Consider the following 15,203-nt stretch of genomic DNA (forward strand, 5'->3'; position numbering starts at 1 on the left):
CAGAGTGCCCAAAGATAGACGCTGAACCTCAGTGTAGAGGTAGCTCAGTCAAGAACTAAGTGTCCCTCCAGTAGCTTGGCAGTGTTAACATTAAGAATTGACAAATATTTGTGAAACTTTAATAATTACTTGGTTTATCGCATCTGAGCAATGGACCATGTAACAATTTGGTATGTGGTCTATATGGAATATGAAGGACTTCTCCAACGTTTAAGTATGATTAGATTTTAATTTCTGAACATATTTTTGCTCTCTTGAAAAATTACGTTTGATAGTTTGTAAAAGCTTGAGCTTGGATATGTGGGAGATTTATTTTCCACAGTCATATGTAGATATTTACTCTAGGGAAAAGATACCTGAGTTAAAGCATTCTTTTTCTTTCTTATTAAAATATACTCTTTTCTATCCTGCAATTTTAAACAAGGAATACATAATTCCAGAACTTTTTAGCTTTTTATTTTTCTGCATCATACAGAGGTAGGTATTTCTGTAATATTTCTAGAACTCTATCAATGTTGTCAGCAGGTACCCATGCAGATTTGATTGTATTTTTTTAATACATAGTGACCTTGGAAAAAATAAGTGTTCTACCTACACAGCAGGATACAAAAAGTAAAGGGGGAAAAAAATCTTTAATATCTTTTGAATATACCTGAAGTCAACACTGATTTCATGTCTACTCTATTAGTATAAGGATAAAGTCATTAAGCCTGGAATTGACAGTAAAGCCTGATGATCACCATCTGATAGGAAATGCATGAGAAGAGAACCATGTGGGCATGTGTCTGAGTTGTTTTCTGTAGTGAGGGGAACAGCACAGTTTTATCCCTGTGGTGTAAACAGAAAATGGAGCCTACTAATCCATCAGAGCTATGTGAACCCCTACAGGACCTATTAAAGGATAAGTGTAAATGTATGGTTTCACTATATTGTATTCTATGATTCTTTTGAAGTTGAATAAGTAGGTAGTCTCTTAGCAGCAGCAGCCCCAGTTTCCTTTCTTTGCTTCTTCTTAGTAAGAGGTATACAAATAGTGCTAATGGTAAGTATTCTGCCATATTTCACAGGGCAAAATGATCACCCATGATAAGCTAATGCAAAAGAACGCTTTCTTTAAAGATTGTCTAGTAGCTGAAATTAGAATATTGGGCAACTTACTTGGACCACTTGTTTAATTTCATTCTGTCCTAATGACAACAGATACATTTATTTTATGATTGACATACAAAAAATAGAGTATTTTTGTTCTTAAGTCTTGAAGTAGTTGACCTCTCATGACATAAATCTTAATGGCATTCTGTTGGCAGATTTTTTCAGTCCCTGTGAATAAGCTCATCAAGTATAAAATGGATAGCAGAAAAATATATTAGACCAGATTCTTATACCTCTGTAAAATATAAGAAGAGGAGTAATTCAGAGTTAAGGGGCAACTGACTGATATTTACTATGCATTAGAAATGTTTGCCCATGGAATTAATACAGATCAACAGTGTGCTATAAATGCACCTCTTGTCTTTTCTGTAACTTCACTATACTGAAACCCTTGGCTGGGTTCAGTGGTATAAATTTTTACTTTGAGATTAGAAGCAGAAAGTAGGATTACTAGACCATGCATGCATCTGTTTTTACACCAGTTTCTTTACTTTTCTGGAGGGATGCAAGAACTGATTTACACCGTTTTTGATAATCTAATTTCTTTGCTCTTGGCATCTGTCATTCCTAAACTTATTTTAAGTTTCAGTTTAGTGCCATGAGGGAAAATCTCAGAAGAGTCTCTTCAGTTTTATTTGCTTCAGTAGTTATTTGAGATTGAGCAGTTTCTATTAATACTACTGCTATTATTTCTGTTGATATTGGTGCTCTGCCCAGTATCTATGGAATATGAACTGTTTACAGTTTGCAAAGAAGCAGCCTCAGGACTGCTTGTCAGTCTTGACAAAAGTAATATTAAAATGTAAAAATATTTTATTCCTATGCTGGTCTTTCTTTCAATTATTAATAGTTGATTCCTTATGGTTATTGGAGTATTTACTACCTTGTCTCTGTCCAAAATAGTACTTCCTTTAAGGAATCTCAATAATTTTTACAGATCACTTATTTAGCCATAAATACTTCATAAGAAATAGTGTATTACACAGAAGTTGTAGATGAAGGCATGTTACTGACAGAGTTGTTCATCTCTGTTTTACAGGACCCTTAGGACACTGTATGATGACTGGCTGAAGAAAGAATTTAATTATTAGCTATTCAGTTGTCTAGGAGTATGTCTGAAAAACAACAGAAAGGTGTGCTTGTATTCGGTAGATGTGTACATACTATGTTGAATCTACCACAGGTAAAAAGAACAATAGAGATGAGCTAGTACAGGAAGAGCAAACACTATCCTAAATCTTCTGGTTGTACTGGTTACTGAGATGACTGCAGTGTCTTAACTATATAAGACAGGAAAAAGCAGCAGCTTGCAATATGTGAACTTCACACTGGCACGTTTTCCTACCAGCCATAGCAATGCTTTTGCTTTCCTAGTGAAGATGATTTTGAATTCTGCTTCCATCTGCCACGTAAATCAGGCTTCCACCTACCATGTAAATCAGGCTGCACTGGGAGCTGTTGTCCACTTGATAGCATTCTGCATCTCTTACGGGGTGTGTGTGTGTGTGTGTGTGGGGGGTGATCCTTTTTTTCTAATACCTCTAGAAGTGTCTGGGCTCTTGCATGTTTTACTGAGGTCAAAAGGTAGGTTATTATTTGACTGATCTTTTCCAGTTAGGCTTTCAACTTCTATGCCCTGTCAAGATGTTTCAACTGCTTGTCAGCTATTCCACTGCATTGTTTTTGTATTCTATTTAGCACTTAGGTGACAGTATGGCAAACTACTAGTCGTTTCTTACTGATGGATCTGTCTAGTACAGACATTCTTCAAGGCCTTTTTGATTATCCACTCTTAACCAGCATTCATCTTCAGATTCTGTATATAGTTCCTCTTTAGATTGGCTTTTATTCAGATACAATTTTTCTCTTATGTTCTTCATTAAGCCAACAGCAACTTAATGGAATAACTGCATTTTCAGTAACAACCTTTTACTGAGAATATGTATGCTAAATAAAAAACTGCACTGGAGGAGTAATAAAGTGGTGACTTCTGCCTACTCACTTACCACCTGATTTCCCCCCTACTTTAATTTCTGGTCCTTCTGCTCTATTTCATGACAAATAATGTATTTTCTATAAGTTTCGTCATTCTGCCACCCACTTACCCACCCTCTCTTTCACAGCTTTAAAAAAAGAAAAATACATGGTTTACAGCTGATTTGCTTTGCAATTACATTGCACTGAGTCTTTCAAATGTTACATGGTAACATTCAGATAGTATAGGGATGGTAAATACAGAGATGCCTCTGTAGTTATTACTCCAAGCAGGATTTTCTTTCTGTGACATTTAAAGCCAAAAATGCTTGTCTTTACTTTGAGTTATATTTGTACCTTTATGCAAAAGTAAATATGCTTAAGCTTTTAATTCTATTTAATATTCCTACAAATATTAATACTTGATTTTGCTTTTCTGTAGGCTCCTATACTCTTCATTATCAGACTCCTTTTTCAGCTGGTACATGAGTTTTTCACAATGAGTCACATTTTGGAATGAGTCATTGCATAGTGATTCGGGGAGACACATAAGCCTGTCATTAATATGAGAAATTCCATTAACATAATTGGAACTATTAATGTGCTTAAACTTCAAGAGTCAAAAAAAAGTTACCAAATTCCTGCATTTTTGCATGGTCTACGTGTGTGTATAGCCTTCATACGTACCAACTTAGGTCAAATCTACTATGCCTGTGGGATGGAAAGGCATCCCTAGAAATATATTCTTGTGGCACAGAGTGTCCTTGCAGTCAGTACGGCTTGCTGGGTTGAATTCTGTCTTGGGGCTTTATGCTTCAATGTGCTAAGTCCTTTTTTCCTTGGTCAAGCAAAACACTTGACATGCTTTGATACTAAGTGTTTAAAATTGATGCTAAGTGTGCAGATAGTCTGATCTGTGAATATTAGGTATGTGCTTAAAGTTAAACAAATGCTTAAAACAAAGGTTCACTTTATTTTACCTAATGTTAAGAGGGACAAATTCATTTGGAAGGCAATTCAGTCCTGTCCCAAACACAGATAGTAGGATGGAGTAAATTTGTTGTTGAAGTGCGTTAGAACTAGTTTAATCCCAAGATTAAACAATCCAGAAATTAGTTTAGTCCATAGATCAGGGGTCCTCAAACTTTTTAACCAGGGGGCCGGCGCACGGATGCAGTCACCTGCGGCTGCTTGGTTTCCCCCCCCCCAGCCCCCGGCGGGGGGTGCGGGGGTGTCTGTAAATACCGGGGGCCGGATTGAGGACCCTGGGGGACCATATCCGGCCCACGAGCTTAGCTTTCAAACAGTTACAACTAGTTTAAAAGAATGATGTTCTAAGTGCTTGTTTGAATCCGGACAGTGCATATTGCAGCTTCAGGCAGCTAATGCTTCATCCCATTAATTTCACACTGAAAAACAAATGCAGTATATGCTTCCCAAGATACTTAAAAATGAAACCCCTGTAGGCTGCATCTACTACATAATTCTTTACAAATACCTTTTTATTATTGTTAAGTTGTAATTAATAGAATAATTTAGTGTTCCATTTTCTGCAATTTTTCAAGTTATTGAATTCTTGAATTTTCTGTCATTTGAAAATCTTCACCTACATGACAAAATTAAACAGGAGTTAGCAAAGAGTGAGAACTCTTACTGAAATGCTTTGAGGTGTCTTTTGCTTTGCACTTATGATATACACACAGAATATCAGATCACTAAATATGACTGTCCTAGTAGTGGCTTTATATATAAGATGAAATGCTCTTTGTATTAAGATTACCACACTCAGTTCAAAACTCTTATGTTTAGTGAAAAATCAATTAGCCAACATCAACTTTTTTATGAATAAATGACACTCCATTGATGGGACTTTTTTTTTTATGGTTATTTTTAGGAAATGAAAAGCTATCTTAAGCCTTGAAAAATACTAATTCCTTCATCAATGGAAGAAAATTTATCATTTTTAGTTTATGCCTGGGTTTTTCTGATTAATTAATAGCTTGATAGGTTTTAAAATCCTATGTATGCATCCTTTTATGAGAGTAGTGCAAAGATTTGGTATTGTATTGTTATTGTTACATGCAAGAATTTAAAAATTCAAATATATGGGCCTGCTTTGAATACATATTCAGATATTCATTTTATAATCTCATTTTTACTTAAAGTTTTGACCTTATTCAGTGTGCATTGTACTTGCCATCTACTTCCAGGGTGTGTTTACTGCATACTGTCAGATCTTGCTTTGAAGACAGCTTGATTAATTTCTGGGCTGCTCGTCATGATAGGTGTCAGCAGCACATGCCCTCTGAGGGGCATCAACTATGCATTCATGTACTTTTCATCATGTATGTGAATTAACCATGTTTCCCTAAAGTTACTACATTTTACTGCTGTTACATATAGTCACCATGATTCTGCTGACTTCAAGTTACAGGAATTTCTTCCCAGGCTCAGAGGTTACTGTTCTTGAGTTCAAAGCATGTGACCACTTGAGACCAGTTGGGTTTTTTGTTTGTTTTTAACAGAGCCCCAGTCAGAAAATACGATCACATGCAGCTTGGCTGATGTGCGGTGGTGTAGAGGTCAAGATTCTCCCTTTCTGGGAGGGCTAGGGCTTGGATTTTCACAACACTTAAGTCTCACATACCGCTGAAAATGATCACGGAATACGCTGATTCCTTATGTAGCCTGGCACTTCTGCAAACTTGCCTTCACAATTTCAATATGACCAGCAAATAAGGATACAAGCTTAGTGACCGTCTCAAAGAAGTTTAAATGCCGTGCCCAGCATCCCACAGGGATTATAGCAGAGGCAGGTAGAGAGTAACCTTCTCCAACATTCAGCTGCTTTAGGTACAAAACCATCCTTGTTCTCTTGGTATTCCCTTGCTGAATACAGGAGGTGCAATCAAACTCTAATGAGAGTCATAGTGAATGAAATTATGAAAGCAATGTAAACTAGGAACATATATGTGAAAGAATGGCTGCAGGTGTGCAGTGTAAGGTGAAGGACAAGATAATGAGGGTGGGAAACAGAAAAACACCAAGCGGGGAGAAGGCTGCTGGGGGATGTGGGAAAGGTGTGCCCAGGCCACCAACGCATTTTACTGTTGTTAGTCTGCAAGACATAGCATGTGTCTTGTAAATGAGGCTCCTTCTTGTCAACATCATTACTGAATCCCAGAAGGGTACATTTGGTTAATGTAGGGATGCTGCTGTGGAAAAATAGCAACTGATGGTGTTACATTTCATGTCCAAATGCTGCTTTTTTTTCTCTTCTGCATCTGTCAGGCATTTTCCTCTGGGAGCAGCCTGGGCAGCAGCAGGGGGAGCACTGAGAGCACAGGAACGCTGTCCCAGCTCCGCTGTCCCTGGCTTGGCTGCCACAGCTGTTGGGAATGACAGCAGCAGAGAACGACCTGCTCATCCTGATTTATAGAGGATATTCAGGGACAGTTTCCCTCTCTATTATTTCTTAGTATAAGTAAATCTAGAATATTAGACAACAGAACTGTATTTTTTCGCTTGAATTTCACAACATAATTACATATCCTTTGGGCAAGGCAAAGGAGGGATAGAGGCACAGCTTTGTAATCCAGTGGTTAGGATCATATGAAGTATTTGCATGATTTTATGTCTGAAAAATTATTTCTTTAGAAGAAACTACTTTGAAGTCCTACTGACTTCATTGTTCCAGGCTGAGTGGTAGCATTTAGCTTATCAAATGTCTGGTTGCTTTCTACATTCCCTAAGCAGAAGGAGATTGCCTTCTGGATTTCATCTTTGCTGCTCCATTTTCAAAAAGCTTATTTTCTTAATCTGTGATATACTGCAAGATAAATGAAAAGTTAACATTAGTGTCCAAAACTATGATGCAATAGCAAATGGTATAGGTCCTATTGTTTTATATCTTTAACATTTTTGGTGGCGTTATCTTGCTCTAGTATATACTGTCTAAAAGGGTATTTGCGATACTTCTGTAAACAGATGATAATTATGATGAAACAGAGAGGCAAAAAGTAAAGAAAGATTTTGATGTTTTGTTTTAGATTTCACTGAACTACTACAAAAAAGTTTCCTCTGTATCCTGAAATGAGGGAATTAAATCACATTTTGCCTAGCAGTGGTGGCTTACAAATGTCAAGGGAGAAAGCAGACCAGTTTTCATTAAAAACTGAGAAAAAGAGGGAATAAAAGGAAATAAAACAGTTTGGATAATTTAATGTATTTGCAGAGAAAGCTTGTCTAGAAAATGAGGGCATATTGTAGTCAGGAAATTGTTAACATCTGTAAAAAGGAAGGCCAAAACTTTACATACATTTTATACACAGAATAAAGCTTCTTGAGCTGTGAACTTTATAGCTTTAAGTAATAGCTAAGATTAAAGGTGCTCTCTTTTTCTTTTCCTGTTGACTTTAAGAGCAGAACAGTCTTTCTCTGCTTTTTTTGTCTGTACTCATCATTTTGCCTGGTTTGTTCTCTTAGATCAGGAGAGAGATGTCAAGTTGTTGTGTACATACATACATATTCTGGGAGAACAACTAGCCTGTGTATAGAATAAAGTATCCTTCAGTCTAAAATATCCTACTGGGCAAACTTTGCCTTTTATGTAGTTGGAGACATGAAGAGGAAGACTTCTATACCTAATTTTTCAAAGATATAATCTAAATGCTCATTAGACAATCAAAGGTGTTGTGTCAGGCTCAGTAGAGTCTGAATAAAAATTGGCACTAATTGTAATGGTCCAGTATCCTTATGCTGGATCTTACTGCTCCCATACTGCTATACTACTATTCTCTCTTTTATGTACTTGGAGAAATAATATAGTGTTAGTCTCTTACTGCTATAATAAATTTTTAATACTTAATTCAGCGTTCCAGGAAAACACGGAACTTTTATTAAAACTTTTGTTCTGTATCTATGTCTTGTGGCTTCCCTACCAAATTTTCCTTTATACGTATCATGTCTAATATCTTTTAACATTTTCTGTCTGGGTTTTTTGGGGGATGTATAGTGCTTATGCTCATGTTTCTTCTAGCTTTGGCAGTTGGCCTTTTTGAAGCTTAGTGTTACAGTTTATATTGACTTCACCGTTTCATAATGTCAAATTCAATTAATTGAGCAACTATGATCTAGGTGGCATTTTTTAACTGCATTTACTTTTTCTTTTTAATCAAAACAGGCATGAATAAAAGGTTCTCAGTTGTGTCTTATTTTTCTTTAGGTGACAGAAATCCCTTCCTCTCTATTTATTTATTTCTTTTTTGCTGAGAAGTGGGTATAAATAACTGTGGTTTTACTAAACCCCTCCCTACAGGGCTATTTCAAGGCTTTCCAGCATTATACACAAAATCAGATTTTCATGTCCAGAGGATCTCTAAGGAGGCAAAATTAAATTATACAACAACAGAAAAATGAGGGAGCTCTGGGAACGGAACAAAGACTAGGGGAGAATAACAGGAAACTGGGTGGTCTGGGTTGGGAGTTTTGTGGGCTTGTGTGACGGTTTGAAGTCCTTGAATCGATTGCAGATCTCTCTGTATCTCACCTGTCTCTTCCAGGTGCATCCCTCTCCCCAGGGTATGCACACCCAGTCTACCCCATTTAGGGGACTTCTGACTCCCCTTTCTCTCATGCAGCTATTAACTCCTTCCCTCCTCTTTGAAAATGCAGCTTTCCCTGCAGCAACTCCCACTTATTCCTTTGTGCCTGTTGTCTGGGAAGAACTGGGCTTCTGGCAGCACGGCACGGATGGGTGAAAAGGGTGACAGCAATAACTCTTTCTTGACCCTTCACATACGTTTCTCCTAACGCTTCCTTTTTAGTGCTTTATCATAGCAGAAATCTGGGCAAAACAGAAATTTGTCATTCAGTATAAAAAGAGCCAACCCTACTCTGCAGTAGTTTGTAAACTAGCCGGTATCATGTTATTCATACCTGGATTGTCTGGTTGCATAAGAGTACTAGTCAATTTATTCCAGTAGGGTGTCTAATGAAGTCTAAAATTTACTGTTCCTTTTTTGAATGTGTAGATGATCTGACTGTCTAATATTTCCTGTTTCTTACTCATATTGATATTAATTCAAATTACTGTGATCCTCACTCTGTCTTAGGCTATTTATATAAAATGCATCTAATAGAAATAATACAACTCCTTTTCATTCTGCTTGTGTACATTTTCTTTTGTTCAATAATATCTTGGTATGATTTTTTTTGTACTCCGTTCCTGTAACGGCTAAATACTCATATGTTCTCCCTTGAATGATTCAAATGTATTCAGTTTCATTATTCATCTTCCTGTAGTTATGTTGAAAGTTTCTCTTTGGTATTATGCATATGTATTTTTTGCCTTTAGAAGGTGTATTGACATTTTTCTGTGACTTTTGTCTTCATTCACTTACACTGGTGTGTAAGGTCACAGCTAATGTGTGTTCCCTGCTCTCCTGTACCTCGCACTGCTGCAGTTCTTTGCCTTTTGCTCCAGGGGGCAAGAAGCACTTTATTCTCTGGTGCAACAATTCTGAGATGTAAAATATAAACGTAGGGCAACCACCATGGAAGATGGCATCATAAATATAGAATGGAAAGACCTGTGGTCTGCTTCCTTTGTCTATGCAAATGCATAGAAGTAATAGTTGTTCCCGACCTACACTCTGCAGAGTTAACCCAATCCTTTTAATAATCTGTCTAAGAATATTGGTTGCTATGGCAACACATTCTGTGTTACCACTTGACTGTCAAAATAACCTCATGAAATATCATGCTAAGAATGTTTCAGAAATCGACTTTTAAAATAAAAAGTAAATAAATCCACCTAAGTTTAGAAGATAGGGCTAGATTCATGAAGTCTGTAACAAGGGAACAACCATTTTCAAAGCGAGGGGAGTCAGAGTAGTGGAGATAGGCGTATTGTGTTTCTCCTCTTTGGTGAGTAAGCTGAAACAGAATTTAGAAATATTTTTTCCGTTTAACTTAATGGTATACCAGCCACATCTGTGTAGAAGAAGTTAGCACAAGAGTCAAAGGTTAAATGATCCTCAGATGTTACAGAATTTGAGTTACTGCCTGTCTGTGCCGTGCCTTTGCTTCTTTTACAGTTTCCATCAGCCTGTGTTCATCTTTAGAACTGCTGCTGTTTCTCTGCTTCTTTCCCCCTGCTACTTTTCCGTCACCTCTGCATTCCCTTTCTTGCAGCAGACTCCACACATGTCTTTATTCCATTGGCTAAAATAATCTGCAGCTAAGTGGGGGGGTTTCTTTATTTTTATATGGGCCTCATAGCAGTGCTTTAGAGCTAACATTACCACCAGATTAATAGATATGGTGAGCCATCGTCTTGGACAGCATTATGTTAGTCAAGCAAAAATCCAGCTTCTTCTGAAAAATTGTTTAATACCAACAAGCATTTCTAAAGACAGCATTTAGTACCTGAATATCAAGTAGGCTGCACAAACAAATGTCAAACAGGCTAGAACAGCTATTGCATATTCCAGTTTAAATATGGACAAAGAATTTAGATGTGAGTAAAATTTAATTTGTTTTTTTTGTTGTAATTTTTTAAACATGAAATTATAAAAATCATTCATTACTAGCTTAACTTTCCTCCTTCTCCTGAAATCAATAAAAGTTGCCACTGCAATTCATTCAGTTGGGGTGGACTAATCCTGTGTAGCAAAATAACATAAATAAATGGGAACTGTCCACTCTTCCTGTTTCTGGCTGTCATAGAAAATTAGGATACTGGTTTAAGCAACAATCAGCATTATTCCTTTCTCACAGATCAATATGGAAGCCTTAATGCTTGTATCTGAATGACTTCTCCTAGTACCTTTCATCCCTTCTAGCTGATGAAACAAAATAAGACCAGCATTTTTAAGTAAAATTTTTGTCTACAACATAAGCTAACACATTTATTGTTGGTAAATATAAAATAAAAATGGAAATCTCATATTTTGATTGAATTGATCTTTTTCTGAAAAAATCATGGACCGATCCAGGCAAATGTGATGCAGCTGTATTTTTCTTTTCTGACCATAACAGATGACCACTGAAGCAAGTTCCCCTTAGCTTATAGTATTTTCTTCTTGGGGATATCTGGATATATTTTTTTAAATCTTAGTTTTATTCTCTGTAGGATATCCTAAACTTAATGAAGTTAAAGCAAATTGTAAAGTAAAATGAAGTAGAAATTGCCAATTACTTGATATTACATTAAAAATACGTATTTATTTTCTGTATATTATTATGTTCACTCATAGTTAAAGTATAATTGCAGATAGATCAATATGCATCTTCTTTACAAAGTGTGATTTTCATACAGCAGATTGAGTCAAATAGTTACTTTTTATTAAAATGGCAGTTTAACTTTTTGAATTTATAAATGGGAATCTGTTAATTTAGTAGAATGTTTCTTTACAGTGTATCACAGTGTTTAATTTGAATGTACTGTTTCTTTATGCACAGAGGCCCTCTTCAACACGTTTATCGCCAAGAGAGGAAGAAGATGATGATGCAGATGAAAATACTTGTGGTCCTTCAGGTTTATGGGAGGCATTGACACCTTGTAATGGATGCAGCAACCTCGGATTTCCCATGCTTGCACAGGTATATGTTTACCTTTTCATCACAAAACTTGCTAACTGTAGAAGAGCTGCTTACTCTCTTTGCCTTACATTTTACAGTAATTTCTTTCTAATCTTGACTTATCACCTTCTGAACTGTTACCTTCTATCTTAATTTTAATGCCAAAACCTGGTTCTAAAATTAAATGTTGAGGTTTGGTCGTCCTGCTGTGATATTTATCCACATTGGGTTTAATACTGAGACTGTTTGAGGTTTATTACCATCACTTTAGACAAATAGTTTTTTTGTTGCATAGCCTTTTCTTCTGATTCTGTCTGGGAAGAAATTATTAAGTCACATAACTTCCTTTGGGATAAGTACTCTATTTTTGACCACTGTCTGATTAATATAATGACATCTTAGCTACATTCTTTATAGAATTAGGGACATCATGCATAACTCAACTGATGTAAGAATATAGCCAGACTACTCTTTGAAAATTATTTAAGTTGAAAAAACAAAAATGCCCAAACATTTTTAAATGCTCATGATAACACAGCAGAGAATAAAGAAAAATGGCTAATTTACTAGGGTCTAAGTCCCAACAGTTCTCTGAGCAGACCAGTCTGCAGTATGCACCAAGGAGCCTGAAGTATCCACCAAGGCATGCCAACAGCTGTGTCCTGTACAAGTGATATTGTATTGCTACAGAACAGGATGATGCTTATTGCTGCTTCTGTGTCTCCCTTCTTCTCTCCCCCCACTATAGTTTAGTGCACTCATTTCTGTAACATTTTTCCTGCGCTTTTCTTGTAGCATTGAATGAAGGCCTGCCAAACTTCTGTTTATAAATGTCTGTTTTTTTCAGTTGCATCCTTACTTGGCACTGCATTTAAACAGCTTTGTCAGATTCTGTGTACCAGATTAGAATTGCATATCCTGTCTCACCACACTTTATACACTGTTGCTTTCATACTGTGACTGTACGTTTTATTCCCTTTAGTCTCGTGGGACTTGCACCTGTTTGAAGTTAATGCTAAAGCTTCCACTGCAGTCAATGGAAGCAGGATATGGCAACTAAGGCACTTGAATAACAATGAGCACTGCCCTATCTTTTTATAAGGGGCTTTTGTGTTCCTTTTGCCTTTCAGTAGCTGTTTTCTACTTCATACTATCTATCATTTTAGACATTTGGCAAGGTGGAGAGCTGTTGGATTTATCCTTATTTACAGTAAGAGTGCCCTAGTTACAAAATCCTTGGGTTTAAGAGTTTTTTTCAAAAAATAATTCTTAAATGGAACTTTTCTTATTTAAGTATTTATCACTTATGGTTTAATTATTGTTAAACTTTCCTATATATGCCATTTTAGACTTTTTTCCTAATTAAAAAAAATAAACTTTTTTTGTTTCTTTTTAATGTAAGGTATATGTAAAGTATGTTACAAAATTGAGGCATGCATTTGATAAACAGAAGAAAGTTAGCTTTGCTGATTGGTGTCTTTTTCCTTTTCATAAAGAGATCCATTTCATGAAAACTAGAATTTTTAAAATAGTAACTCTTGAATTACTTTTATTCATTGTACTTAAATTTTAAACTCAACCTTACAATAGTTCAGATTTCTTTCTCTGAGAACTATTAAAATTTTTAATTATGCATACAAAAGAGTATATTCATCCTACGTTCATTCATGAAATGACAGATTGCCTTTCTACATTGTTTCTCTCCATAAAAAATTGAAGACAGAGGTAGTTTTGGGGTTTGGATAATTTTCTCTTTATGGAAGAAAGGAAAGAGAAAGTAAGTTAAAAGAATTAAGAAAAAAACAAATTGCAAACTAGTGAATTCAGCTTATAAAGTGTTACCATCAGTGTATGCAATCTTTCAAGCTGTTCGCTAATCTGTTGGATCTTTCACATTTACTTCAGAATGCAGCAGAGAACATCTTGTTCTGAGGGATCAAGAACACAAAGTATTTATTTCAGTTTTTAGAGTAAGACCAGTATCTTGAATTGGTCTAACAAATTATGATAGATATAATCTGCAACAGCATGTTTTAGGTAGAAGTACAAAAATGTGTTTCTGATACTCATGCCAGACTACTAATGTTTCAGTAAATGCAGACTTCATAATGAAAAAACAATAAGGGTACTTGACATTTGCCTTAAAATCCATATGCTACTAAAAGATCCCAAAATAGGGAGAGGGGACTATCAATTACTCTTGAACACAAAGGGCCAGTTCATTTTTTCACTTCTCTTGTAATTAAAAATAGATTTTACAGTTATGCAAATGTATTGTGTTTACACATCAAAGGAGAACAAAGATTGATTCTTGGTTTATGTACACAGTTGGAGGTGCAATGGTAAAATGAAAGTGAATTTTAGGTGAGACTATGACACTGTCCATCTGTGACCTAATGAGCTAACAATTTTCAATGTGCCAAAGAAAAAGGCAGTTATCTCCTCAACAAACTTGATTTCTTTATTGCACTTAAGCAAAAAGGCTTGACTGGGAGGTACTTCTGATGTGCAGTATATAATTTCTGTCTGTACTGTGATGGGAAGTGTCATTTTAAAAGGTCTGTTATAGAAAGTTCTTTGTAAATTGTTCTGCAGATACCATTTAAAACCTAGAAGTAATACAGCAATTCTCAGAATAAGCAACTCTCTTTTACAGTCTAACAATTGGTGAAGTCCTGGAAGAGTTTAATGGAAAAATCTTTGTGTCTTGTAAAAATTTCAGGGTTTTAGGAAGTAACCAATTCTACATCGAAATGGAGCCAGCCAACAGCTTCATCCACCCCAAAAATAAATCCCCCTCCCCCCCCAACAAACAAACAGCAAGAATATCCAGTTGGATTTTGAGAGACTGAAAATTAAATGCTTTTTTCTGTTTTAGCAGAATGAATTCCATTTGTAGGTTATGATTTATAATTAATGTGGAGCTATTGCTTTTTTCCTGAAATTAATCTATCTTTTGGGGCAGAAATCCCGCCCTTTGTAAAACTGTTGCATATTTTTGTGAAAAATGTTGACTTTCACAAATGATTATTTTATATCTGAAAAAACCTTTCTTAGGAAATTCCTGGTTCTATATTTACTGTCAGTCAGTACAAAAGAAAAACCTTTTTTCCACCAGTATAACTAAATAACTATCTTCTACAGATTCCAGAACTTCCAATAGCCTTAAATAGCAGCATGAAAAAAGTTTTGAAAACTTTCACAGATGTAAACCCCAAAAAGTGCTTCTACAGCACTTTCAAATTCTAGCATTGCAGGCTTCATTGGAAACAATTTACTCTGCAATGACATGTCTGTTAAACTGATAGAAAGCTTTTACAAATGGTGTGATACTGCTAGACTCTCTTCCACGGATCTCCATTCTGAATGTAAAATCTGCCTACAGTAACAGCCAAGATTTCTGATGCTTTGATGGTTGCATTTCTGGCCATCATATAAATATGATACTAATGAACTTTCTTCTTGTGCAAGAGCTGGAATAAAAGAATATGACA

The 15,203-nt window shown here is 35.9% G+C and overlaps 1 protein-coding gene across 4 annotated transcripts in view; it reads left to right on the forward strand.

The window, feature by feature from the left end:
* Window positions 1–15,203, forward strand: part of ANKS1B (ankyrin repeat and sterile alpha motif domain containing 1B) — a 442,225-nt gene that overhangs the window by 97,543 nt on the left and 329,479 nt on the right. For all 4 annotated transcript variants that reach the window (XM_056341207.1, XM_056341208.1, XM_056341209.1 and 1 more), the window contains exon 9: window positions 11,590–11,730. In XM_056341207.1, coding sequence (XP_056197182.1) covers window positions 11,590–11,730 — 141 coding nt within the window. The remainder of the gene's footprint in view (window positions 1–11,589; window positions 11,731–15,203) is intronic.

This window comes from Falco biarmicus, chromosome 5, assembly GCF_023638135.1.
Source record: "Falco biarmicus isolate bFalBia1 chromosome 5, bFalBia1.pri, whole genome shotgun sequence".
In the NCBI taxonomy this organism is placed as follows: Eukaryota; Metazoa; Chordata; class Aves; order Falconiformes; family Falconidae; genus Falco; species Falco biarmicus.